The 26,573-nt window shown below is 47.6% G+C and overlaps 1 protein-coding gene across 2 annotated transcripts; it reads left to right on the top strand.

Annotated features, from left to right (window-relative positions):
- Positions 1-25,272, top strand: DOK5 (docking protein 5). 2 transcript variants are annotated; one of them, XM_088064733.1, is made up of 8 exons: positions 1-176; positions 14,026-14,133; positions 19,700-19,814; positions 19,905-20,024; positions 20,775-20,925; positions 21,267-21,402; positions 22,943-23,063; positions 24,652-25,272. In XM_088064733.1, the coding sequence occupies exons 1-8, from the start codon at positions 111-113 to the stop codon at positions 24,717-24,719; spliced, it is 885 nt and encodes a 294-aa protein (XP_087920859.1). In that variant the 5' UTR covers positions 1-110; the 3' UTR covers positions 24,720-25,272. The 2 variants fall into 2 exon arrangements, with proteins under 2 accessions (XP_087920859.1, XP_005524918.1); XM_005524861.2 differs by having other exon boundaries at positions 2-176; positions 20,736-20,925.
- Positions 25,273-26,573: the final 1,301 nt, after the last annotated feature.

The following is a 26,573-nucleotide window of genomic DNA, read 5'->3' as shown; positions in this document are numbered from 1 at the left end:
GCGGTGCTGTCGGTCCCGGGGCGGTGCTGTCGGTCCCGGGGCGCGGCTCCGGCGCTGCTCGGCCATGCGGGCGGGCTGAGCGGCGCCGCCGCCGCCGGTCCCGGGGGAGGATGGCCTCCAATTTCAACGACATCGTGAAGCAGGGCTACGTGCGCATCCGGAGCCGGCGGCTGGGGGTGAGTGTCCGCGGGCTTCTGCCCTTTTTGCTGTTTATTTATTTATTTTTCCCCTGCCACTCCTTTGTCCTCTTTTTGCAAACTGAGCTCGGTGGGTTTTTCCGCAGGAAACAAAAAGATGGGGAGAGAGGAACGAAGGCGCCAGAATATATATAAAATAGAGGTGTGTGTGTGTGTGTGTGTGTGTGTGTGTATCTATTTATTTTCTCCTTTCTCGCCGGGGATGCTGCTCTGCCTCCTCCTCCCGTCGCTGCCCTTGGCTGCGAGCGCTGCTCCGGGCAGGGGGGTCCGGGGGGCTCCGGGCAGGGCCGGGCTGAGCGCTCGGAGCGCTCCGCAGCCGCTCCGGTGCCGCGTTCCTGCTGCCGCCCCGGCTCTCGGATCCTCCGTGGGACAGGTGAAGCTCTGCCGTGCCCTCGGGGCTTTTCAGAGTCTCTTGAGTTGCGCGAAATGAGAATTCGAGCAGCCCCCTTTAGCTGCTGGTTTAATATTAAAGTTATTCTCGGGTCGTTTTGCTGCCGTGGCGTGTTCCCGGTTCCGGCTGTGGGTGCTGGATGTGCCGGGAGTGGCAGGGCAGTTCCCCGCAGGACCTGGGCTGGAATGAGCTCTGAAATTCCAGGGCTGTTCCTCCAGTCCAGGAGCTCCCCTGAGCAGTCAGGGATGGGACTGGAGAGCTCCGTGTTCCTGAGCGAGCCTGGTTCAGCGGGGATGCACCTGGAGGGAGGCTTTGTGTATATAAAACCTTTTAATTGGTGTATCTGCCTCTCGGAACTGGAAAGGAACTGATTTCTTGTGTTTATTAAGAACTGTTGGGTTGGCAATTCAGAATTTGCTCGTTTTGTGGGTGTCTGTGGTCCTCTGAAAGCTTTTGCTGCCTCACTGCAATGACAGTTCCCTTCTCTTGCCGGACCCATGGGCAATGACTTCTCCACGCTTTTGGGAAGCTGCACCTCCCTGGCTGCTTTGGAAACAGGAAAACATTGAAAACTCTTCCATCAGGCTGGATTTCTCATCCCTGCACTAGCAGGCACAATTCATTCTGTAAAACCAGGAGATTCTATGACATTTTGAGGGGATGTCATTTGGAGAGCACTTGTAGTAAATTTTGGCACAATTGGTGTGTGGTGATTCAGTCTCATTACTGAACAGATATCAGTGTTCAGTTTGCTCCTGCATAAAGGATGAGTAAGATTCAACTGTGATATATTTTTCCATACTGTAACAGTGAAGCTCAATGAACATGTGAATAAGGTTTATCTAACTCCACAATCGTAAATGCCATCACTGCCTGTGCCTTCCCTTTATTAAGGCTTTTCAGGCCACTCTGAGGGTGCTGCTGGTGAGGAAATGTTGGGTGTCCTCTTAGGAGATGTGCATGTGACAGCTGAATGCAAAAACAGAGAAATGGAGAATGACACCGAGTCCATGGAAATGGAACAAATGGGCAATGTCTCCTTTGAAAAGACAGTTTGGGTTTTTGTTCCAATTCCAAAGGTTTGGATCCTTCTCAGTGGCTGGGAAGTGCAGTTGTGCTCTTGTGAAGGAGTACAGGCTGAGTCCCAGGGAGGTGCCAAGGCTGAGGATGAGCCCTGAGCTGCCCCCAGCTCTGATTTTTGTGTCCTGGAGCATTCCCGAGCTGTGGAGGGACCCTGGCAGGTGCAGGGATCCGGCTGCCACTGCTTTGGATCTGGTGCTGCAGAGGTGACCTGTCAAACCCTGCTCCATTTGTCCATACCCAGCCTGGCCAAGCTTTTCTCTCCTGGTGGCTTCCAGCCTGGGAGGTGTTGGCCCCCGACTCGAGAGCAGATGTGGCTACAGATTCTTCCTGTAGCATTTTCTGTAAGCTGCTTACAGCCCTGATTTGCAGCAGGCAAGGAGAAAGAATTACCCAAGAAATGGGGAATTATGATCAGCCTGAGTAAAGGCAGGGCTGGAGCGTGTCCTTGGTGCTCCTGGCTGCAGGTGGGATGTGACCTCTGGAGCTGGAGATGGCTGAGCTCCTGCCTTGAGCAAGAGCCTGAATTCCATCTCACCCAGTGCCTACTGTGAGCTTGGCTCCTTCAGAGGGTGAAGGATTTATGCCAACAGGTTTTTTTTTGCTGGGGAGGGCTGTGGGATACCCAGGAGCTGGAAAGGGGAGAAAATACTTCACAGTATAAAACAGTAACTTCCAGACAACTTTCCCATGCTGTGAAAACACGGGAAGGGACGAGCCTGCTCCAGCCCTGTGGGATTGCTGCTGGATTGAGAGGGATCTGAGCACTCCCTGTGTGGCAGGATGTGAGTGGGAGTCGCTGAAATCCATTCCCATATTCTGGTGGCACAGCTGTAATCAGAGCATTGTCTCTCCAGGCTGAATGCAGCTCCTGCCTTCCACTCTGTAATGCCGTGGTAATTCCATCTCCAAGGGAACTGGGAGCAGAGCTTGGAGCCACAAATTACCTCAAGAAATGACTTTCCTGAGTAACTGGGGTGCAGGTGCCACGCTGGGAATGAAAGGGGTGCAGAGAAGCAGCTCCCTCAAATCCAAACCTCCTTTAAAAGGAACATGACAGCTCTGGAAGGCCCTACTTTGTGATTCCAAAATTGAATTTAGGCTAATTAGTTTTGCACCTGAACTCTTTCTGTGCGCCTGAAACGCGTGAGTTTAATTGAATATTATTTAATAGAATGGTTTCCATAGCAACATTTGTATCACATGTGTCTTCTGCAGAGCCAAATATATTCAGGAGAAAGCTCACTCTTCCCGACTTTCCATCCTTATAGGGAGGAAAATAATTCCCTCAGCCAATGGTGTCGGTGTGGTGTGTCATTAGCAGCGACACACAGGAGGCTGTGTGCTGGAAAACTGCTGACAGGGCAGAAGCACAACCTCCCAGAGCTCTTTAAACCAGGAAAAAAACAGCTTTGCTTTGGGAGGAGGGATTGTGTGCCAGACCACCAGGACCTGTGTTCCTGCTTTTTGCAGCCACCTCTCTGATTAAGGGATTTGTATCTATGTATGAGGCAGGGCTGCTGCTTTATGGCCTCTCTCTGTCTAAAAAGTCATTTTTGTGCTCATGGTTTTCAAATGGTGCCTCGTTCTGTGGCACAGGTGTGACCTTTCTGGGGGGGAGTGCATCACAGAGATGTTTCCCTGATGGAAAAGCCTGTTCTTGTCTTTCTGGGGTGGGTGGATGTGAACACACCTGAGCTATCTTTTTAGGTTGGGCTGGCTCGATTAAAAACACCAATCAAAATCAAAACAGGAGCAAATCTTTGCAGAGGGAGGGGTTTGTAGCACTGGTGAGCACAAAGAGCTGTACAGGGGAAAAGGTTTTGGGGAGGCTGGGGGCTCCCAGTGGTGTCTGCTGGTTTCAGGCTCACACTTGGGTTGCTCTCCCCATTGAGGCTGAACTTCCCCTTCAGTCCTGAACCCTGGTGGGAGATGTGACTGCTGGGGCTACAACAGTGGAATTGTTCCCTCTTTAGTGTGACCCTCATTGAGGACAGAAATGGGATCTGTGTGGGTCAGGTTTCTGTGCTTGACAGGCCCAAAGCATCTTCATCACATCAGGGGGAAGGAATGTGGTGTCAGGGGTGTCCTCCAGCGCTGGATTTGGGCACTCCTGGCAGGGATTTGTAGGAATTCAGTCTTCAGCTTGTGCCAGGAGGGAGCTGAGCCTGCCACAACTTTGCAGCCAGCTGTTTGCTCCTAGGAAATGCTGGAGGGGTGTCAGCAGCGCTCAAATATTCCTGGATTGATTAACAAACTCAGTGAAAAGAAATAGTTCTTAGTTTTCTGGATTGCCTGCTTTACTTTGATTAGTGATTTACTGGCAATGTGAAACTTCCACCTAAAATGAGGAGGGTGTGGAGCCTTCCTGTATTTATTAGAGTGTTGGGTGAGGAGCTCCCTGGTGCCCAGTGCAAGACTGAGCTGGGAAAATCCATCAGCTTTGCCCCATGGAAGGATACAGAGCATCAGTGCTGGCTGCACACCCTCGTTTCAGGTGGGAAAACTTCTGGCTCGTGCTTGAAAAACTGGAGAAAGTCCTGCATAAAGCTCTTGTCCACTTCAGCAGAAACCTTTGATTGTGGAAGGCTGCGGGGAGATTCAGGCTCTCAGGGTTTGCTGTGCTTGATTTTAAATGAAGCCCAGTCCTGTGGCAGCTCCATTGAGGAGCTCGGTGCTGCACGTTGCCAGTGCCATGTACTTTGACAAGTTCTGCACAGCTCTGCTTCTGTGAAACCCTGTGGGAGGAGAGGTAGAGTGGGGGAGAGACAATCTGCAGGACTGGAACCATATGGTGGGAGAGATTTGGTGCTTCAATACATGTGCCAGCAAGTTAATATGGGGATTTCAGAGCCTGAGCTGTGAAAACTGGAAAGAAGAATGATGTAAGGCTGGGGGAAGGGGGAAGGAGAAGGCAAAAGTTGCCTTTATCTCCATTTGAAGCAGCTTTATTAATAAAACTCCGTTCACCTGTGCAGCTCCTTTCCTTGGAAGTTGGAGACAGGGAAAAACTGCACAGATTCCTCAGGCACCAACTCCAACCTGCAGGATATTGAGCCTGCTGGAAATTCAGAGTCCTAGCGAGCTGCTAGATAAGGTGTTGGAATATATTCACAGATATTAAGATTTCCTATTGCTTGGAGCTCGTCAGTGGCAGCAGGGGTGGGATCCAGAACATTCCTTGGGAAGCTGGAGCGTTGTCCTTGAGCTGATGAAGGGAGGGACCCCAATAAAAGCCAGGCAAGCCCGGAGCAGCCCCAGCTGGGCACTGGGGCAAGGCCCCTGTGGGTTTTATGGGGCACAGAGCTCATGGGATGAGAGCCCAGTGTCCTTATGGGGTCAGCTCTGGGGCTGGGGCTGCAGCAGGGTGTGTCCCTTGGCTGCTGTCACCTTGTGTCACCCCTGTGTTGGGGGATCAGGGTGCTCAGCCTGGCTCTGGGGGAGGCAAGAGGAACTTTTGCAGCTCCCGTGGTGGAATTATGTTTTATTCCTTTTAATGTTTGACTCGTGGGAACAGCATGAGGGGTGAGGGCCTGAATTTGTTCCCAAAGAACCCCACCAAAATCCAAAAAGGACAAACCTTAGAATTATTCCTGCTTTTCCCCTGAAAGATTGTGCAGATCATGATTTGGAGTATGAAGCTCTTATTTTGATGCTGGCCCATTTTAGGAGGAGGAATGGCATTTTCTGTGCTTTCCAGCCTGTTTTCAGTTAAATTACCTTCTGTGCTCTTTAGAAGATGGGCGCAGTTTGGTGAAGTAAAACAATCAATTCCAAATGTTTCCATGCACTGAATTGACTCCTAAGCAAGTGCCTCTTCCCCATTTGCTATCTTGTTCCAAAGATGTTTTATTGTAACGAGTTTAAAGCAAATCTGACCCTTTCTCCTTTATCCCAAGCACTTCCCTGGCCTGCTGGTTGTGGATCCTGGCTCTCTTTTCCCTACTTGCTCTTCCTTTGGTAGAAAAACCTGTGATTTCCAGAGGTGACAGAGCCAGCCCTACAAGGGTGTGTCAGGGATGGTTGTAAAGACAGTGAAAGAGAAAGGAAACCTAATTCTAAACAGGTGAAATTTTCTCTTTGGTGATTCTGCTGCCTTTTCATCATCAGTTCCCTTTCCAGTGGGAAGGAAACTCTCCTGCTGCTGTGCATGGGCATTGCCCTGGAGTGAGATCAGGGATAAATAACATTTTGCAATGGCTGTGGAAACACTTGAAAGAAAGTAACAGATGCAAGGGCTGCTCCTGAGACTGACATCTTCATTTGAGACTGACATCTTAATTTGGTGCTTGTGTAGCTTCAGGAATGCCGTGGAAGATGATGGACTGTTCCATTGTCTTTTTGTCTGACTCTATCAAGTGCTGTCAGAAATACCAGGGAGAGTTCAAGCTGTTGAAATGAATATTGGTGGGGTTTTTTTTTGTTTGTTTTTATTTTTTGTTTTACTGCTAATAATGTCACTTGTTTAAATTCAGAATATCAGTAGGGTAAAATGAGTGGCATTTCCCCTCAGCAATGTCAATGTAGGAGCTTAAATTGTCCCTTTACTTGCCAAGTGATGTTTGTCTGGGGAACCATCGATGAATTCTCTGTTTGGCAAAGGAGAATTTCCTGTGAATGTCTTCAGGAAGGTGAGGGGGGTGTTTGCTGATGTTCTGAATTAACTCATCCCATTAAATGGCAGACTCCTGGCACAGTGCTCCTGGTAAAATACAAGTGGCTATTCCCTGTTAAATGGAGGAGTGTAAAGCTTTTATAGACATTTTTAATGCAGCTTTCTCCAGTTTGGATCTTCCTAAATGTGAATGAATTCCTGAACTCTGTCTTTAATTCCACAGCTGGGATGTGAGAAATTCCTACGAGCTGGGTTTGTCCATTTGAACTAATGTGGGGAGGAAGCTGGAAAAGGGCAGGAGGGCTGCAGGAGCCAGTGGGAAAGGGAATTCTGCCTGGGAAGTATTGGCTCTGGAATCACTGTTTTACTCAGTGATTCTTTAAGTCAATATTGGTCCATTCCTGTAACTCGGAAAAAAACCCCAAACAAATAAAAAGGAGCTTTGTGTCCTGAGGAGCCCAGAGCTGGGAACAGCACTCCAGATGTGCCTCATGGGGCTGGCCAGAGGGGCAGGATCCCTCCAGATGTGCTGGCCAGAGGGGCAGGATCACTCCAGATGTGCTGGCCAGAGGGGCAGGATCACTCCAGATGTGTCTCCCAGGCTGGTCAGAGGGGCAGGATCACTCCAGATGTGCCTCCCAGGCTGGTCAGAGGGGCAGGATCACTCCAGATGTGCCTCCCAGGCTGGGGAAAGGGGCAGGATCACTCCAGATGTGTCTCCCAGGCTGGGGAAAGGGGCAGGATCACTCCAGATGTGTCTCCCAGGCTGGGGAAAGGGGCAGGATCACTCCAGATGTGTCTCCCAGGCTGGGGAGAGGGGCAGGATGACTCCAGATGTCTCCCAGGCTGAGGAGAGGGGCAGGATCACTCCAGATGTGTCTCCCAGGCTGAGGAGAGGGGCAGGATGACTCTCCCTCCTGCCCAAGGCCCGTTCTGAGGAAGCCCAGCCTGCAGGGACTCACTGGCAGCACGATTTGCTCTTCCATGCAGATTCACTCTGGTTTTAAAGCTGCTCCCCAGCAGCCCGGGCAGTGATGCCAGGAGTGAAGGGGAATGTGGAAGGAATGGGATAAATTTACCTTGTGCTGAGACAGTGCCATGGACTCACCTGGAGCTGTCTGCAGGGGTGGCACGAGCTGGATTCATTGCAGAAAAACCTCTGCTGCTTCCTGGAGCTCGCAGGTGAGTGGCAGAGGGTGGCAGCAGGCCAGGAATGGGAAGTTATTCCCATTATCCCAGCTGGTAGTGGGATGCTTGCAGGGCATTTGTCACTTTGGCTGTCCAAGCAGCTCCTAACAGGCATCATCATTACCCGAGCTCTGCAGGGTTCTTTATCCTGCTCCCAGGCACAGCTGAGCTGCGCAGGGATGAAGGAGCTGCAGCCCTTTTCCCGTGCTGGAAAAATTCCTTTAGTGACAGAAAGGCTTCATTCGTGTGCAGCTTCTGCCCTTTTTTCTTTTGGCTCTCCTTAGGTTTAATCTTAAAATTCCGAGTCCAGCTGTGACATAAACTGGTGCAGCTCTGAAATGCAGCTCCCAGGGGTGACTGTGTGCTGTGGGGGGATGAAAACCTGAGTGTGTGAGTGAGCACCCTGCTGCCCTGGCTCCTCCAGGAGTGTCCCCCAGAGCTGGGGCGCCTCTCACCCAGAGCAGCCTCCTGTGGCCTAATTAGTGAGCTCTGGGAGCTCTTAATGAGCTGCAGTGATGCCTTTCCATGGAACTGGAGTAGCCCAGTCAGATACTCTGGCACAAAGGAATCATTCCAGACCCTGGTTCATCACAGACTGATCTGCAGCTCCCTGATCCCAGTATGCTGATTCCCAGGATTGTGCCATGGCCTGGCCCAGCAGGGCAGCACATCCAGCTGCAAATCCAGCTGCTGTCAGCATGAGCACAGAGCCCAGCTCTAGCCTCCAGTGAAGCCTTTACTATTTTTCCTCCCCAGTTACAGTCCCAGGCTGGTTCTCTCCTATCCAGTTTCATGCCCAGAATTAACTGTGCCCATGTACAAAGCTTAGCAGATGTTCAAGGAGCCAAATCTGATACTTAGCTCCAGCCTGGCTGGTTTTTTTCAGCTGTCACTGGCAAGGGAGGGTTTCTGCTGTAAATGCTTCTTGGCTCTTCCTTTGGAATGGCTCTTCTCTCCCCTGATGGCCTTAAGCAGCCCTGAACTGTAACCTGCTCTGTGTATGGTTTATAAAAAAACCCAGCAAGCCAGAAAACCTGGACTTTGTAGGCTGTAGGTCCATAAAATAAGAGGGAGGATATTTAAGATAATGCTCTTTCTAATGATATCCAGCTCATCAGTTCTGCAGGGAGAGCAGACTGAGACTCGAGTCCTGCATCAGTGTCCTTCAGGTCAGAAGCACCTCCTGGTGTGCCCTGAGTAGAGGAGGAGAGGAATGACTCCTTTACACAACACTTGGGACATTCCTGGGGATAAGCAGGGTCTAAACCCCAGCCCTGTCTCCTTAAAGACATTTCTGCATTGTGGGCTCTCACTGTCCAGCTGCAGGTGCCACCTTCCTGGGTGTCCCTGTCCCTCCAGGTCCTCAGTGCCGTGCAGGTGGCTCCCCTGCCCCGCCTGAAGCACCAAAGCCTTGCAGAGCTCTCCAGAAGCTGTGTGCCAGAGGGGTTTCACTGGAAAATCCTTCCCCACCTGGCCAGGATCTGTAATTTAGGAGCCTCTGAACTCCAGAATTGCAGCTGCTGGGTGCAGTTTGAGGGGGACACTGCTGCTGGGGTGCTCTAGTGACACGGGCACTGAGCACTCTTGGAAGCTCCCAGGTGTCCCTTGAAGGCAGTTTCCCGATGCAGTGAATCTTCCCTGTGGAATCAATCCTGTGTGGTCCTGAAGGACCAGAAAAACCCCAGATAAATGAAGATGTGGGACAAGGCTGCCTCCTGATTGCTGTGTCAGGCGGGAATGCGTCTGTGGGCTCAAATCAGCTCTCAGCTGTTTGAAACTCAGGTTGGAGAAATGGCTTTGAGCTTGAACCTTTAACAAAAATCCCACTTCTGGCTGATGGAATTCCAGCTGGGGAGGGGAGAGCTTCTGAAGAGAAAAGCCTTAAAATGCCTGATGTTTCAGAGCAGTAGAAATCTGTTGTGACTTGCATTAACAAGAGTTAAAAGTGCACAGATTCCTAAAGATCTGCCAGGCATTTCTTCGTGCACTGGCCTTGCAGCAAGTCCCAGAGCCAGAGCTGGGTTTTGTAACTTGGTGAAAAAACCTTTGCAATCTTGACTGGGATTGTGCATTCTGAATGCAATCAGCAACGAGTTACAGCCTCATTCCCTATTAGCAGCTGTGGATGACTCTCATGTAAAATGTTGGTGGAGATGCAGCCTGAATGAGGGGAAGGAGGGAGGTTTATCCTTCTCCAAGTGTGTTCTTCAGGGAGGGAAGGAAAAATCGAGATTATTTTCTTTAGTGCCCAGGAGAAGGAAAGAGCTGGATGCAAACCAGCCTTGATTGATGCAGTCATTAGGAGCTGGTCCCAGGGAACGTGGCTCACTCCTAACACATGGAATGGGTGTTCTGGGACAGGGAAATTGTCTTGCTGCCAAGAGCAGGGCTGGCTTTACAGACAGCTTGTGGGCAACTCTGCTGCTGCTTTTACACAGCCGCTGATCCACTCTGCAGGGATCATTTAACTCCTGCTGAACACAATTCCAGCTGGAGACCGTCAGAGCCCTGGGGATTTTTCCAGGGATCCATCTCTTTGTAATTGTCCCGTGCTTATATTGTGGCTTTCCAGGGTGAAATTGGGCTGGGCAAGCTGGCAGCGTGTGGGGATGTGGGCATGGGCAGGAAAAGGAGAGGCAAGCTGTAATTTTGTGGAGGAAATAATTCCAATTAAATAGTTTGTGAGCTGTTAGGAAGATCGTGGGATGTTCTCTAGGGTCACCCAGTCCCGTGCAGATGAGGGACAGAGCAGGGGTGTTGGTACCCAGAGCTCTTTACTGGAAAGAAGCTCTGCAGCTTTCCAAGGGAGCAGATTCCAGCTGGGATCTGGGGAGGGCAGGGAGCAAAGGAGCTGCAATCTGTCTCTCTTGGCACGGCTTCATTCTTCTGGAAGCAGAGCAAAATTCTAGATCCCGACCCCTCACAAATTCCCTTTGAACTGGAAATGATTTCAGGGCTCATTTCCCACCTTTGGACTCTGAAGTGACAAATTAAAGCGTTTTTTTTCTTAAATAGAAGCATGAAGATCCAAACCCTGGCTGGTTTCCTGTGTGAACAGCTCCCTGTTGGAAGGACCTTGGAGCTGGAATTCCAGCCCACTGGAGATTCCCTACCAAAGCCCACCAAAGCACTCAAATGATTTTACATCTGCAGCCTGCAGGGTGTGAGCTTCCTACCAGCCTTGGGTAAAGGGGCAGCGTCCTTTTCCTACAAAAGAAAAAAAAAAAGGCAAATTTTGGAAGAGACTGAGGAATTTCTCCAGCGTTGTGCTGTGCCTCTACTGTTTTATCTGTTTCTAGAGGTTACCAGAGTCACAAAAAGCAAGTTTCTGGCGATTTCCCAGGGTTTCTGGAAGGCATCCCAAGCTGCATGAGAGAACTCGCAGCTCCTGCTTTGGCAAAAAAAAAAAAGCAAAGTTTGTTTTTATTTGACAGCAAGTTCAGTGTCCCTGTAAATGCAGCTCATTGGAATTCTTTGTTTTAGGGCAAAGTGGAGAAAAACACAACAGGGGAATAAAGCAGGGCAGCTTCCCCTAAAGGTTCACTTGTTCTCAGAGGAGAAATTTGCCAGCTGAGACTTTGTGCTGCTGTTTGTGACCTCTGGGCCCCTCTGAAACAACAAACAAGGGTGGGATGGTTTGTTTTAGTAGTAAAACATCTCTGCTTTCCTGGAGTGTGGTGGAAGCCACGTATCTGAGTTTTTAAAACAGCCGTTTTAACCCCCCTGCCTCAAGATCCGAAAAAATAACCTCCCTATGTTTATTTAGATTGGTTCCTGAACAAAAATAATGAGGATTGGGGCAAAGTAATGCAGATTTTAACTCCTAAATTCAAATCTTCTGTTTCTTATCGTGTGGAATATTCTATTCTGTGCTCACTGGGTGGAATAATTTGTGTTTCATAGATAAGGAAGAGCATTTTAGGCACTTCTAAATGCAGGCTTTGGTGATTTTGAGCTCAGCTGAGGAGGTGAGGAGTGCCAGGTCTCCCTCCCACCCTCATTTCCAGGATGCTCCAGGGTTTGGGTCATCAGCAACCCCTGGTTTCAGTTTCCCTCTCTGCCTGAGAATATTCTCAAAGCTGAGAAAACCAGAAGAGTTTTTTCCACTTTCCTCAGCCAGATCCATGCCTGGAAGTGTTTGGAGGGCAGGTTGGACAGGGCTGGAGCAGCCTGGGACAGGAGAGGTGTCCCTGCCATGGCTTGGAAGCTCCAGTTCCAGCTGAGATTTGCTGCAGCCCCAAGGATGGATGGGCATTCCTGGGAATTCCTGCCTGCTTGGGAAGCTCTGAGGGGCAGGAATGCTGATCCTCACTTTGCATCATTCCTCTGAAGTCACTTCATGGTGGCAATGATTTATGTCAGATGATCTCTGCAGGCAAAAATAGAAGAGACTTGACGTGACCTTGGCCATGCAATGCCTCTCTGGGGTTTGGGGGATCCACTTCACACACAACCATGATATTTCCTTGGAATTTGGTGTTGTTACCTGCTCCACGGGCTCTGAGAAGTTGAAATTTTCAGGAGAGGCCAAAAGATGTTAATTTTTGATCCTTGAATGAAATCCCGAGCTGGACTTCCTCAGATCACCCAGGGAAAACTTGGTGAGTTTTAGGTGTTTTGCAAATTCCAGCTCCGTGGCAGCACATCGGATCCCGGAATTTGCTGTTTGCATTCTCTGATCCCTGTCAGCCCCAGTGCTGGCAGTGCAGGGAATTGCAGCACCACGTCCAGCTAATTCCCAGTCCTGGAGCAGCAGGGAAAACGTGGATTTGGGGGTGGGTGAGCTCAGTATTCCTGATGGAACAGGCACCTGGGAACATTTGGAGCTGTAAAAACCAGCAGTTGATGCAGTCAGTGCCTGACACAGTGACAGGTCTCAGCACATCCCAGCCCTGGTGGCACCAAACACCTCGTTCCTTGCTCTGTTCTGGAGCTCACAGCAAGAGCTGGGGTTTAATTCTCTGTCCTGAGCACGAAGGTGCTGCCAAATTATTCCTGGAATGGTTTGATGGGAGGGGAGCTTTAAAAGCCGCCTTTTTTTATTGCTTTCCTGCTGGAGGTTGAGGGTTTCCTGTAGTTTTTGCTCCCTGAAGGTGGTGCTGGGTGAGATTTATGAACTTTGAGGGCCCAGAGGTGGGGCAGTGCTGACAGTGCCCATTCCTGATTCCTCCTCCATCCCACTTTTGAAGGTTTTAAGCAGATTTTAAGTGAGGGTGTGTGTGTATGTCCTTCTGAGTCTGGTTATAAATACAACAGCAAATGATTACTAAAGGATTCTCCTCTTCTTTGGGCTTCTAATTGCTGAAGTTAAAACAACAGGGCTTTGAAGAGCAAAAGGGCTGAATACTCAAACTTTTGACCATCTCTTTTGGGTGGGGTTTTGGAGGTTTATTTTATTTTTCTTGTCAAGTGTGAGGAGAAGGCAAACCAAACTCTCAGAGGGCAAATTGTACAAAGTCTCTCCCAGCAGGAGTAGGTGCATATTTAAATTGTGGCTTTGGTGTGAGCTGTCATTGTGGTCAGTGATTTCTGAACAGCTCAATTCAAACCCTTGCATTAAACAGAACAGGCCGAGCTGCCAAAAAGCTGGAAAATGGGGGAAAAAATCCTGGGAAAATGGGAAAAAAGAAAAAAAATCCAGTTTCAGCTGGTGCCTGGCAGCCTAGCCATGACCTAAAATCTCCTGCAGCCATGTGGGCCTAGAGTGTGAGGGTCCTTGTGTGAGGTGGGAAAGCTGAGGGGAAAATAATAAAGCTGGGAGAAACAGCTAAAAACTGGTGAAAAAACCACAGCTGGTCAGTTAATAACCTTTTTTGGGTCCAGCAGGGGAGTTGCAGCTACTTTCCATGGACATTAAGACTTTTCTGGCCCTCAGGGGTGAGAGGAGGAGCTGTTTTTCTGGTGGGAGCTGCCTCAGGGGGCAGTGAGATGTTGAGATCACCGAATTTGTGTGTGAAGGACTTGCTGACAGCCTGTCTGATGAGTTTTTTATTGTTGTTGTTTTGCTTTAGAAATCACACTAATTTTGGTGGCAGTTTTGATTTCTTTGGAAGCTACCAGGTGTCACTTTGGCATGGCTGATGGAGTGTGGGCTGTGAGGAGCTGGCAAGGCTGGTGGTTCCTGCTTCTCCAAGGCTCAGAGTGGGGCTCTGAACTCAGGGAAGGATGGGAAGACTGCAAGGAATGGTGGCAGCAGCTGGACAGTTGGAAATTGTGCTGCTTTCAAACCCACTTTGCACAGATTCTGCCCAAAAAAACTTGATTTAAATGCAGTCAGACCCTGGGAAGCGAAGTGACAGCATGGTCCTGGGTTCTACAGTTAAATAATCTGCTTTTTGCATTATCACTAACTCAGTTCCTTTGTGTTTCCCTTGTTCACAGAGTACACAGAGAGCCTTAAATAAACCTCACACACAGCAGTTTCTGGCTGGGTTTGGCTTATGTTCCCTCTAAACTTGTGAGAGTGCACAGCTGATTTAGGATTTAACTCCTCTGTGGGAATTGGTGACATTCAGGTCAGTGGAGGTGCCAAGCTGGTTCTTTTGTGTCTCCAGATTTACCAGAGATGCTGGTTGGTGTTCAAAAAAGCTTCAAGCAAAGGGCCCAAGAGGCTGGAGAAGTTCTCAGATGAACGAGCTGCTTACTTCAGATGCTACCACAAGGTAGGGTTTCTCAAACTTTGATTACTCCTTGTAATGCCAAGAGTAAAATCTAAAGTTTTGTGTATTAGCTGTCCTGAAAATGGAAATTTTTTAAAAAATCTTAAGGTCCTAAACCTCTGTGTGTGCTTTCATTCAGTGGAGGCAAAATGAATGGTCTTTGCAGCAAATATCTTGCTAAGCAAGTGGAAAATGACTTTATTGTTAAAGCATTTGGCCTTTCCTCTCCTCAGCCCTTAAAAATCACATCTGAAATATTTTGCAGTGGCTCCTGCTCTTCATACTTACAGGAGCAGCCATCCCAGGGATCCTGGGGATTCCAAAAGCACTTGGAGGTTCCCATTTTCCTGGGGTTTTGCCTCTGTGGGAGGACAGGAGCCAGCTGCAGCCATGAAGGACATTTTTACAGCACTGTGGTGTGAAAAGCTCTGCTAAAATCACTGCTGTGAAAAGAATGAAGAATTTCCCTCCAGCCACTGCTCCAGAATGATGCACATTTCATATTCACCTGAGAATCTCCATGTTTCCTTCTCCTGGGCATGGAGGTGGAAATAAGAAACCTTTTAATTTATTAGAATTGTAGACAAAAACTGAAGATTAGGAATTCTGGGCATCAATTCCCAGGAGCTTGAGGCTGCTGTGCACTCACTGTGGCAGACATTCAGGAGGAGATCCTGAGGGAATCCTGCCTCTGAATCCTCTCTGCATGCCACGGAATCTGTAATTGATTGGTCATAAAACCCGTGGCTGTTTCTAATAAGTCAGGCCCAGAAATAATTCAGATTTCTATTAGGCAACTTTCAGAAGTAATGAGTTTTTTTTTCCATTGCTGTGTGGGCTGCACAGTGCCTGTAAGAACTTCCAGCTCCGTGTGAAACACTGCATTTATTTTATTAAAACTCTGTCAATTATTGATGCAAATCTGTGTTTTTTCCGTTGTGTTGATGCAATAGATGAGCAGCACCTTGGGTAATGGATGTGAAATCCAAGAGGAATCTGAATGAGGCTGGAATTTCTTCTCTTCTTTCGGGAATTTCCATAGGTTAGCACCTATTTGCAGGTGTTTAACCCACCAGCAGCCCGGATCTGCAGAGTGAAGCACCGTGGAAGGCCTCACTGGCTCAGAGGGATTTTCAATTTTAAGCCAAGCTTAGTCTCTTCTTAACAGCTACTTCATTTCAAACTATTGCTTCTCCTATAAATTGAATTTCTGGGTTTCTCTAATAGCTGATTTGACAGGAATGAATGATGATCAGAGTCCAAAATCAGTCACTGAGAGCTAACAGACAAATTTTATGTGGTTTTTATCAGAACTTTGCCAATCATAAAGGCAGGACCTCAAAGATCACCCAGTCCTACCCCAGAGACCCCTTCCCCAATCCCAGGTTGCTCCAAGCCCTGTCCAGCCAGGTCTTGGACACTTCCAGGGATGGCTCTGGCTGATGAAAATTGGGAAAATTTGGATTTTCTGGGGTTTATTTGGATTTTGAGAATATTCTCAGGCAGAGAGGGAACAAACCAGGGATGTTGAGTGAGGCTGTTCTCTGGTTTGTAGTCATCAGCTCTCCAAACTGACAGGTCTCCTTTGTTTTTAACAAACCTCACTGAGAGGCAGCTAATGAATATTAAATGGCATTTCTGGGCAAAATGGGCTCATTTGTAAAGAGCACAGGTGGATAAAAATGTGTTGGTTTTTTTTTTTTAAATAAGCCTTGTAAAGGTGTGAAATTTAAATGTGGTGAATGATGGAGCTTCTGAGAGTATTAAATATGAGCTGCTGGAAAAAGAGAACTTCTCCCTGCTGCTCTGCATTAGGCTCTGAATGATTCTTATGAAAATCAAAGTGAATTATAAATAAATGATAACAAAATTATAAAAAAAATATTAAAAACACCCAACAAAGAATATGACAGTGGCTTCAACACTCACTGCTTTCCACCTACTTTTTAGTTATAAAGATTTTAGTGACATGATTTATGAAAATGTTGGGATTTTGGTGCTCAGGGCCCCGTGCAGAGCTCTGGGGTGGTCCCAGCTCCCAGGCTCTGCTGTCACAGAAGAAGTTCATCCTGCAAAAAGAAAAACCCCAAACCAAAACCCAGGCAGTGCCACGAGGCTGTGCTGATAAATCCAAGGTTCAGCCAGGCAGATGAGAGCACAAGCTCACCTGCACATCCCCAGGGTTTCAGGAAAACGCTGGATGCAGTTTTTATTGGAATATTAAGGATTCTGCTGGCATGTCACAAAGCCAAAGGAAATAAGAATTTTTTTCCCTTAAAATAAACTCCTACCTGGGCTCTGGAGTGATTCTGAAATGCTGCTGAAAGCAGCATCATATCTAAAAATCCTGAGGAGCCCTCACTCAGCCCATGGGTCTCGGGAGAGGTTTAATCCATCATAAAACCGTAAAGGGTAGAAAAGGAAAATGATGAATGGAGCTCATTTCTCACCAGCACCTGCCTCCTTCACTCAAGTGTTTCCTTCTGGGGCTTTCCTTTTGTTTCCTGGGATGGATTAAAGTGTGAGAGTTCTTTGGTTTATGTTCTTCTGGTTGTGTGGCACCAGTCCCTGGGGCTGAGAGTGCAGCTCCTTCCTTTCCCCATGGGAATTTTGGCACTTCTGTTATTCTTTATTTATATATTTATATTTATCTATATATTCTGTTATTTTGGAGGGTCCCATTTGTTTGCATTTGGATGTGGCCTTGTCTGCAGCTCTGCCTGAGTTTGGGCATCCTCACCACTGGAAGCAGAAATAAGAATTTTTTATTTTTTTTGGTTGAATATTAACCTTTAAATCCTTTCTAATCTAATCTTGCTCTATTTTTTAAAAGTGGAAAGGTCACGGTGCCCTAAAATAAAGGTCGTGTGAGAGCAGTCATCTGTGGCTGTGGAGTGAACGGGGAATTTGCATACACAAAGCAAATTGCCCACTTAATTCCTTTGGTGCCACAAGGGAGGGAAAATAATTAGGATCCAGGCTACAAAATCTGCACAGAGTTGCTTTTCAGGTGACTGTCTGATTTTCACTTGTTAAACATAAATAAGCAACCACAAATTGCCACATTCTGGAACAAAATGATACTGGAGGAAGGGAGAAATTCTTATTTCTCTTGACTTTGTGATGTGCCAGAAGAATCCTTAAAATTGCAGTAAAAACAGAACTAATGGTGTCCTGCTGACAGGAATACACCGAGCCCTCGGGGGGTTCTGAGTTTTAATCCGATTGTATTAATCTTGCCTTGAAACAGCAGAAGTAATTTAAACAGTCTTTTCTGTCTGGTTATGGAATAATCCATTTGGAAAATTGGATTGTGGAACTTGTAATTGTTTTCCAGGTAAAACTGTATCGGTAGCAAATTAAATGTTTCAAGTCTGAGCACTCTGCTAAGAAGGAGCTGTTGAACATTTGTTTTAATGATTGCTGTCACTTAGCTGGGAGTGAGGCTTCAGGTTCTGGGCTTTAAAGAGAATTAAAGGAACTTTTCAGGGGATTTTGGTGTCTCCACTAAAATTCCACCCAGTGGGGCTTGTGGGATGTTTGTGAGGAGGAGAGAAAAGATGGGAAGAGAAAAGAGGAGAAAAGAGAAGAAGAGAGAAGAAGAAAAAAGAAAAGAGAAGAGGAGAAGAGAAAAGAAGAAAGAAGAGAGGAGAGGAGAGGAGAGGAGAGGAGAGAAGAGAAGAGAAGAGAAGAGAAGAGAAGAGAAGAGAAGAGAAGAGAAGAGAAGAGAAGAGAAGAGAAGAGAAGAGAAGAGAAGAGAAGAGAAGAGAAGAGAAGAGAAGAGAAGAGAAGAGAAGAGAAGAGAGATTAAACTAGATGGTCCCTCCAACCCAAACCCTTCCATGATTTTATATAAAATTTAATCTGTTACTTATATTTAGCAGGTTAGAGATGTGCAGGCAGATCTTACAAGCAGGAGTGAGCAATATAATTTTCTATTAAATGTTCCCCTGGGGTTTCCTGGGAAATGTTTTATCTATTCTCATCATGGGGGTGATTTTCAGGAAGCCAAGACAGAGCCATGAATCCTTAATTAAGATTAAAACCCAAGGTGCTTGGGAAATGTTGTGTAGGCAATAAATACAATCCCTGGTGTTATGCTCTGCAATGCTCCCCATTTTTGGGAATTATCCATTAATTCAAACAGTACTTGGAATGCTGGACCATTTTTTTAGGAAACTGCTTTTTTTTGGCGTGTTTTTGGTGGGAATGGGAGGGATGGAAGGATTTTGGCTGGGTGGATGTGTCAGGCTGAAGCTCTGCCTGTTCTGTCAGCTGGGGAATGACTGATGGATTAATCCCTGGTCCTGGTTCAGAACTCTGTCACCCCACAACTCTGCAGGTATTTTAGTTTTTAATCTAATCTAATGCTTTTCAGTTCTCTGGATTGTCATTGTAATCCAAGGGAGGCTTGGAAGGGAAAAGGAGGGAGGGAATATGCAAAGAGAGGTCTTTAAACCTCAACAAAATATCATTCTTGTGATTTCTCTGTTAATACTGCCTTAGGTCTGATATTTGTGGTTTAACCCCCATTTTAGAATTAAGTTGATAAATGTACATTAGTTCCTGATCTCAGATAAATAAAACATATATGAATTAGACTAACCACGAAAACACTTCTTTTGCAAGAGCCTGGCAGGAGGAAAGCTATTTTAAAATGCAAAAAAAAAAAGAAAAAAATGAGGGAAAAAAACAAACTTCAGCCTCCAAATATTTGCAGGTGTTTGGTGCCTGCTCCTGCCTGGGCTCCAGGAGCGTGGGGGTGTTTGCAGGATGCAGTGTGAATTCCAGGAGGATGTGCCAGACAGTTTGGACCATCTGTGGTGCCAGGAGGAGCAGAGGGAGGCTGCTCAGTCAGCTGGGCTGGGGAGGGCACTGCTGCTGCCACAGCAGGTCAGATATCCTGATTTTTCCCCAGGGCTTCTCCCCTGGCAGCGCTGGCAGCAGGAATTGCTGCTTGGATAAAGCTCTGGGTGGTGCCAGGAGCCATTCCAGAGCGGCACTGGGGAAGGTGAAGGCAACCTCAGCCTCTTGGGCAGCTCAGGGGCCACCAGGACAGCTGGAGGTGCAGGAGGAGACCTTGAGACCCCTGCTCTGTCAGGTGCCACCAGCTGCCTGTGGAGAGTTTGATTCCAGACATGGAAATCAGCTTCCACCATGGGATGGAAGGCGGGGAAGATGAGAAGTTGGGTTCCAGCCTCTCTTCTGCAGGGAATCACTTGCTCTCCTGACCTCAGGGTGCCAGGTTGTCCCTGTGAGTGCTGCTGAGGGAAACCCAGCCTGGAGAGGAGAGCAGAGGTAAAATTCCATCAGAGTGGTGTCACACTGATGTCTCGTAGAGAGCTGGAGAACGTGGCTGCTGCGTCTCCCAGGGGAAGATGGAATTTCCCACGGGATTCCCGAGGTGATTCCTGTCAAGGCTGCTCCTCAAGAGCCATCACGGAGATTCAGAGCCCGCTGATGCTGTCTCACCTTTCTCTCCCTCTTTTCTCTCCTCCCCTTGCCCAGGCAAGAATGGACAGATCTCCTCCCAAGCTCCTCATTAAAATCCCAAATCGTGCCTTTCCAGGTCACGGAGCTCAATAACGTGAAGAATATCTCCAGGCTGCCAAAAAGCACAAAGAAACACGCAGTGGGCATTTATTTCAGTGATGACACCTCCAAAACCTTCGCTTGTGACTCAGGTGGGTAAAGTGGCCGCACTCCTCAGAGCACTGCTTGTGAAATTATAAATATTGTGTACCTACACACGGATTTTCTGGGCATTTACACAGAGCTTGAGGCGGATGAGTGGTGCAAGGTGCTGCAGATGGAGTGCCTGGGAACACGAATTAATGACATTAGCCTTGGAGAGCCTGACTTGCTGGCATCTGGAGTAGAGAGGGAGCAGAGTGGTAGGTACAGAAATGTTGGCCCTTTGAATTTTTAATTGCATTATTTTCAAGCCTTTTAGGCTGTAAGTACGGATATTGGAAATAAAGAGCAGCAAAACTGTTCTTCCAAGCTGTCCTTGCTGTTTTGGGGGGGTTGCTTTTGGTTGTTTGGGGGTTTGTTTTTGGCTTTTGGTTGCTACCAGAGCTGATAAATAAGTTATCTAGGATTATTTTGGAGTAGCACTTCCCTTTCTCAGATGAGTTAGCTGCTCTTGGAGAGGGGAACTATTTGTTGTGTGGTTTTCTGGTGTGATGGCAGTGACTGAGGCTTTGTAAAGGGAATAATAAATAACAGCAATTGCATGCAAAACCTGAGCCCGTGGCTACTCCACTTACCCGGGCAAATGAGCTCAGTGCCTGCACAAGGAATGGATTTATTCACACACAAAACTTTATGAGCTGCTTGCAAATACCAGGATTATGCTATATATATTTATATTATTCTCCTCAGGCTCTGAGTGCAAACACAAATATTTGAAGCCCTTTGGGTGCAGCATTTGACTGCCCCAAATGTGGAGTTTACCAGGTTCTAGGAAGGAATTCTTTCTGTGGGAATGAATAGTTCTAAGTGGAAATAATAGTGGAAATAGATCTGGAAAATAGGAAATTCCTTGAATGACTTGCACATGTGCTGGGCAGGGATTTTAGACTAACCTTTTGTTTTTCTCCCAGAGAGATTCAATGTGTATTTGATGCCATCCCCTAATTTAGATGTGCATGGGGAATGTACCTTGCAGATAACATTTGAGAATATCTGTCTTTGGGACATCCACAATCCCAGAGTCAAACTCGTCTCTTGGCCGTTAAGTGCCCTGCGGCGCTACGGGCGGGACCCAGCCTGGTTCACCTTCGAGGCAGGCAGGTGAGTGCCAAAATTCCCCTTCCCTTCCCTTCCTGGGCTGCTCCAGCCCTTTCCAAACTCTTCCCAAGGAAAACGGAGATGATCTTCAGCCAGAGGCTGGTCTGGAAGGGCCCTGAAGCCCTTCAAATAAAGATCCTCTCTTATATTACCTCCTTACTAAAATGACCTCGAGCTTCATTTCCAGGCTGAGAAAAGGCAGGAGAGAGGTGGAAACAACTCTGTTCCCTCTTCAGCCCCCTTGCTTTCCTCACCCCTCGTGCAGGAGCAGCAGGGGAAGGTTTTGCTGGCTCGTGATGAGCTGGAAACTTCCACCTCCCACTTCTGTGCTCTTGCCCTGGCAGGATGTGTGACACAGGAGAAGGGCTCTTCATCTTCCAGACCAGGGATGGAGAAGCCATCTACCAGAAGGTTCACTCGGCTGCCCTGGCCATCGCGGAGCAGCACGAGCGGCTGCTGCAGAGCGTCAAGAATTCCATGGTACGGAGCTTGCTGGGGTGGGCATTGGCATTGGGATTGGGATTCCACACTGGCCATCAACCCAAACTGTGCTGCTTCAGGGGGAGGATTATTATTATTATTATTATTATTATTATTATTATTATTATTATTATCATCATCATCATTATCATTATCATCATTATCATCATCATTATCATCATTATCGTTATTATCATTATCATTACATTCCTTATCATTATAGTCATTAATATTATCATAATCACCATTATTATAATTATTATCATTATCATTATTATAATTACTATCATCATCATTATTATCATTATTATCATTATTATCATAATTATCATTATTATCATTACTATCATTACTATAATATATTATTATTACATCATCATTATAATTTATTATCACAGTCATTTGAATTATTCTAAGTATTCTAATGATTATAATATATTATTACATCATCATTATAATTTATTATCATAATTATAATTCATTATTATAATAACGATTATAATTATTATAACCATTATCATTATTATAATTATTATTATTATTACATCATCATTATCATTTATTATTATTATCATTATTTAATTATCAAATTCCACTTGATTATAAAATGTAGGGCAATATGTATAAGTGGGGTTCCTGTTCAAGGATAGAATCCAGCCAGGGCACTCCCATTCCTCGATGTTTGTGGGTGCAGAGTTGTCAGGTGTGAGTGAGCACAGAGAAGATCAGCTCCTGGCAGCGTGCAGTTTCCCATGATTGATCAGCACCATCAGTTTGTTTGGAAGCATTTCTCATCAATCTATTTGCAAAACGTGGCTCCTGCTCAGTTTTCCATTTGCTGAGTGGTGTCTGTGCTCCAGGGGTGCTTTGGGAAGAATCAGAGAGGTTTCCTGGGGAGAGCTGGACACTTTGATTCTTTCAGAAAGGTGAGAAGAGCTCACCTGCAGCAGCAGTGCCGCTCATTTGCCCTGTCCCAGTAAAACACCATCTAACACCATCTTTGCTGGCTTTTACTTTTTTCTTTAAAACCAAGAACCTCTCAGTTCTAGTTAATGAAAAGAGTTCTTCAAAAATATCTAAATTTATCTTCAGTGGAGACAGATGGATAGATGAGATGAGTACTCAACAGTGACTAAATTAAGCAGATTAAAATTAACCTAGGCTAGGTCAGCACAACTTCACTAACATCGTAGCCCAGCAGGGCCAGAAGTGCTGGAGGAACCTTTTGGGAGAACAATTCCATTCCCAGGAAGCTGGGTCACTTCTGAAATGACAGAGACCAGCTTTACAGGCCATTTGGAGTTTGTTTGCTTTGCGTTTATGGAAGAACATCTTTCACAGCTGATGTAAAACCATGTAAAATCACAAGATGATGTAAAATCCCCACTTTCCACGTGCCCACAGACTCAGCAGCTGCACATCCTCCCCAAAAAATGGCTTTCTCATCATCCCTGTGTGGCAGCCCCAGCCCTGATGCAGTTGTGCAGCCGCTGCAGTGGCAGCTGTGCCCCGCTGTCCCTGACCCTGTCGTGCCTTGCAGCTGCAGCTGAAGCGGAGCGAGCGGGCGGTGTCGCTGGGCACGGTGCTGCCCCTGCCCCGCAGCGCCTACTGGCACCACATCACCCGGCAGCACAGCACCGGGCAGCTCCTCGGCCTGCCAGGTAAGGGGGGTCCTGCCCACACCTGTCACCTGCCAGGGGGACACCCCAAAACCCCTCTGCTCCCTGGGCACAGCTCCGCACGGGCGCCTCGGGCTGCCGCTGGGATGGGATCCTTGAGGATGTTGAGGTGTTGGAGCAAGGCTGGGGAAGGGTCTGGAGCACAAATCCTGTGAGGAGCTGGGGGGCAGAGCAGGCTCAGGATGGACCTGCTCCCAAATTCTTCATGGCTCTTTTCGGGCTTTTTTGAAACCCCTTGGCTTCCCCTCCCTCTGCATGGCTGCCTTGCACTGAGAACCCTCATCACTGATTTTGTGTACTTGTTAAAATTCACCCGAAGCACATCCCCCAAACCAAAGGTGAAATGAGGGGAAGTGAAAGGAAATGGCCACGATCAACCTGGGAAAGTGTTTATTGAGCACCTGCAGTGCTGTCAGCGCATTGCAGCCTGGCCTAGGGCCGGCAGGTGTCTCCTCCAAATCCAGGAGGATCCTGGGGCAGCACAGCTCGGTCCCTGTGCCTGAGCAGCTCCAGGATGCAGAGAGGGGAGGGATGCTCCAGGGTCCAGGGAGGGATGCTCCAGGAGCAGCTCCAGGGTTCAGGGAGGGAGGGATGCTCCAGGGTTCAGGGAGGGATGCTCCAGGGTCCAGGGAGGGAGGGATGCTCCAGGGTCCAGGGAGGGATGCTCCAGGAGCAGCTCCAGGGTCCAGGGAGGGATGCTCCAGGAGCAGCTCCCTGTTCCCAGCAGTCCCTCTGTGCTCTCCAAGGGACACCCAGTGGTCCCCAGTGCCTGGGTGGGTGTGGGAGGGACCGCAGCACACCGGGAGGCAGGAGAGGCTCTGCCCCCAGGGATCTCAGAGGGCTCAGATCTGAACTCCAGGCTCCGGAGAGAGGGGAAGCTGCAGCACCTGAGGTGCAGCTCTGATGCCTGGTGCTGATGTGCTTCCCTTCCTGGAGCAGGAGGTGCTCACACCTCGGAGGAGCTGCGCCAAAGGCAGCACCGTGGAGTTGTGTTTGTTTTCAGAATTAAAAACCCCAGCCGACAGTAAAAAAAAGCCTTAAAGGAAATATTTTTCCTGGCTCTTTCTTTCCAACACTAGAGGGGGCAGGCAGCACGTGGAAAGCTCCATCCAGAGGAGGGATGAAGGATAAAAGCAGCACTTCCATGCCTGCTCAGGGCTGTTCCATGGATGAGGGCTTGGCAAGAGGAGCTGCTGGTGGCATTGACCCTTCTGTGCCTTTATTAAATCAGTAATTCAGCGTGCAGCTGTCCTGAGATAAATGGGCTGCACGGCTACAAACCACTTGTTTTATATTTAAAAAAATACCTTGCTCGTTAGACTGGGAAAAAAGGGATCCAAAAGAGCATTTTTACATTTTAAATGCAAGTCAGAACTTCGGGAAAAAAATTAATTTGTGCAAGTTTCTGTTCTGAAGGAAGTGGTTAAAGGAAATCAGCGTGGGTATTTCTGAGCTGGAGCATCAGATTTAGCAGGGTTAGATTGAATTAATTCATCTGTGTGTAAGTCCCTGGCTGGGGTGCCTGTGTTTAACTGGGCTTGTTCTGTTTTTCTCATCTGGCTCTGTGAAGATGTTTCCAGCCCGGTGAAGCTCCACCGCACGGACACTTTTCCAACCTACAGGTCAGAGCATCGATAAAAATGCAGGAAGAACTTCACAAACTCTTTGGCCTCTGACCAACTGCCCCAGTGGATAACAGTGGTGATGACCACCAAGGATGGACATGCAGAGAAGTTCAGGCTGGACTAAACATTCTTGGAATACAAAGGATTTTTTAGACTTTGCCAAAAGCAGAAACTCTTCTGTGGATACTGGGGAGAGGAGCCAAACCACCAAACCCTCTGGTGTATCTTTTATATCTTACAGCTGGACAGAGAAGAAACCACTCCCTAAACACTTCCCTCTGATTTTGTATGATAGGTATGTTGTAAATATGTGAGGCTCCTGCTGTAGTGTGGTTATTTTGTCTCCTGACACTGCCGTGTCACCCTGGTTTGTGGCAATGCTTATCTTTAGTTCTTCCCATTATTGTTCCCCTGTTCCTCAGCTCTGGAATGGTGGCCAGTTTAGAGCAGCTCTTGGATACAATTTTTCCTGTTTGCAGACTCTATTGATTTCTTTTAAAAGAATCTCCTCTTTCCTGTATTTATTTCCATCTCTGTAAACATTGAAAATAAAAAGTCCCATGCAATTTGTGGCTCAGTGTTTTTTGTCACTTTTGTCATTCATTTAGCACAGGCTAATTTGCTTCCAGGACAGAATTGTGGTCTGGGGCTTTGAATTACAAACAGCAGAAGGTAAATGTTGGATTTCCACGTGCTGGAGTGTTGTAGGAACAGAGCTGGAAGGGAGGGCAGCCAAACCCTGAGAGTGGTGCAGGGAGATGTGTTTGTGAGGGAGGCAAAATCAATCTGCCATCGTTGTGGAAGGTACCCCACAGTGCAAAGAGAAGCTTAAGATATTGTAAATAAGGATTATGTTCATTCCAGAGCTGAACTGCTCACACAGCTAAGGGATTGAAGGGCATGTTGTGACTGATAAGTCTTTCTTTTCCAGCTTTATTTCTGCTAATGCATTCCCTCCCTGGCAGCAGCTGTTGTTTTATCGTGGATATGACAGTTCAGTAAATGCTTTTATTCACCTTTCACTCATGCAGTGATTGATAGAACACAGCTAGCTGTGGCTCAACACTCCAATTACAAAGAAGACAAAGAAAAGCCACTCTAACCTTGGCCTTTAAGTGAAGGGTCATTAAATCAACCAGCTCTGAGATTAATCTTGCCAGTGAAACTGCCTGGGAAAGCTGGGAAAACAGCCTGGAATTCACTTTGCTTTGCATTACTGGGTGTGGATGACACAGGATGAAGAAGTTGCTTTGGTTTGGTTTTTGGTACCAGCACATGAAGTTATCTTGGCACCAGTGCTGGCCCAGAAAGCTGAGGGAATGAGGGAATTTGCTGTTCCTGGAGGGAATGGCTTTCTGGCAGTGGAAAGGGCTCCCTGTGTTTGGAGCTGGGAGTTCAGGCTCCGTGGATGCTGGAACAGCTGGGAAGGACTTGGAGTGGATCCTTCAGGTGCTTCTGTCTAATGGACTCCAGAAAATGTCCTGCAAAGCCTCTGTGGGGCTCAGAGCATGGTGGGTGCCACATCCTTGAGAATTCCTCATCTCCAGTGCCTGCCCTCCCCACACGGGACCCTCCCCAGTAACAGCCCCTCACAAAGGGGCTTGGAGCTTGGGCTCTGTGTGAAAAGGAGAATAAAAACCAATTTACAGACTGGTTTCAATTGCCCCGTGGATTTCCAGCATGGCCTTTTTGATATCTTTCAACCTCACAGAAATGCTGAACCCCTGGACCCTTTCATCGCACAAAATGCACCTGCAGGTCAGAATAGTGGAGATGCTGGGAAAGGGAGCAGGGAGGAAGTGTGGAGCTGCTCACCCCACTTTTCAGATCCATGCTGGGAAGTTATTCCAGTTATTACAAACTGTAA

The sequence above is a fragment of the Pseudopodoces humilis genome, chromosome 19 (genome assembly GCF_049639895.1).
Source record: "Pseudopodoces humilis isolate 2021_Gansu_Grassland_sample_001 chromosome 19, ASM4963989v1, whole genome shotgun sequence".
NCBI lineage: Eukaryota > Metazoa > Chordata > Aves > Passeriformes > Paridae > Pseudopodoces > Pseudopodoces humilis.
This window is presented reverse-complemented; position numbering and strand designations above follow the sequence as displayed.

Bases quoted from the DNA above. Each gene is read 5' to 3' on its own strand.
- DOK5 (XM_005524861.2), top strand. From the start codon at position 111: ATGGCCTCCAATTTCAACGACATCGTGAAGCAGGGCTACGTGCGCATC. The intron at 20,926-21,266 runs GTGAGTGCCAAA...TTGCCCTGGCAG, and splicing joins TTCACCTTCGAGGCAGGCAG to GATGTGTGACACAGGAGAAG. The intron at 21,403-22,942 runs GTACGGAGCTTG...CGTGCCTTGCAG, and splicing joins AGAGCGTCAAGAATTCCATG to CTGCAGCTGAAGCGGAGCGA.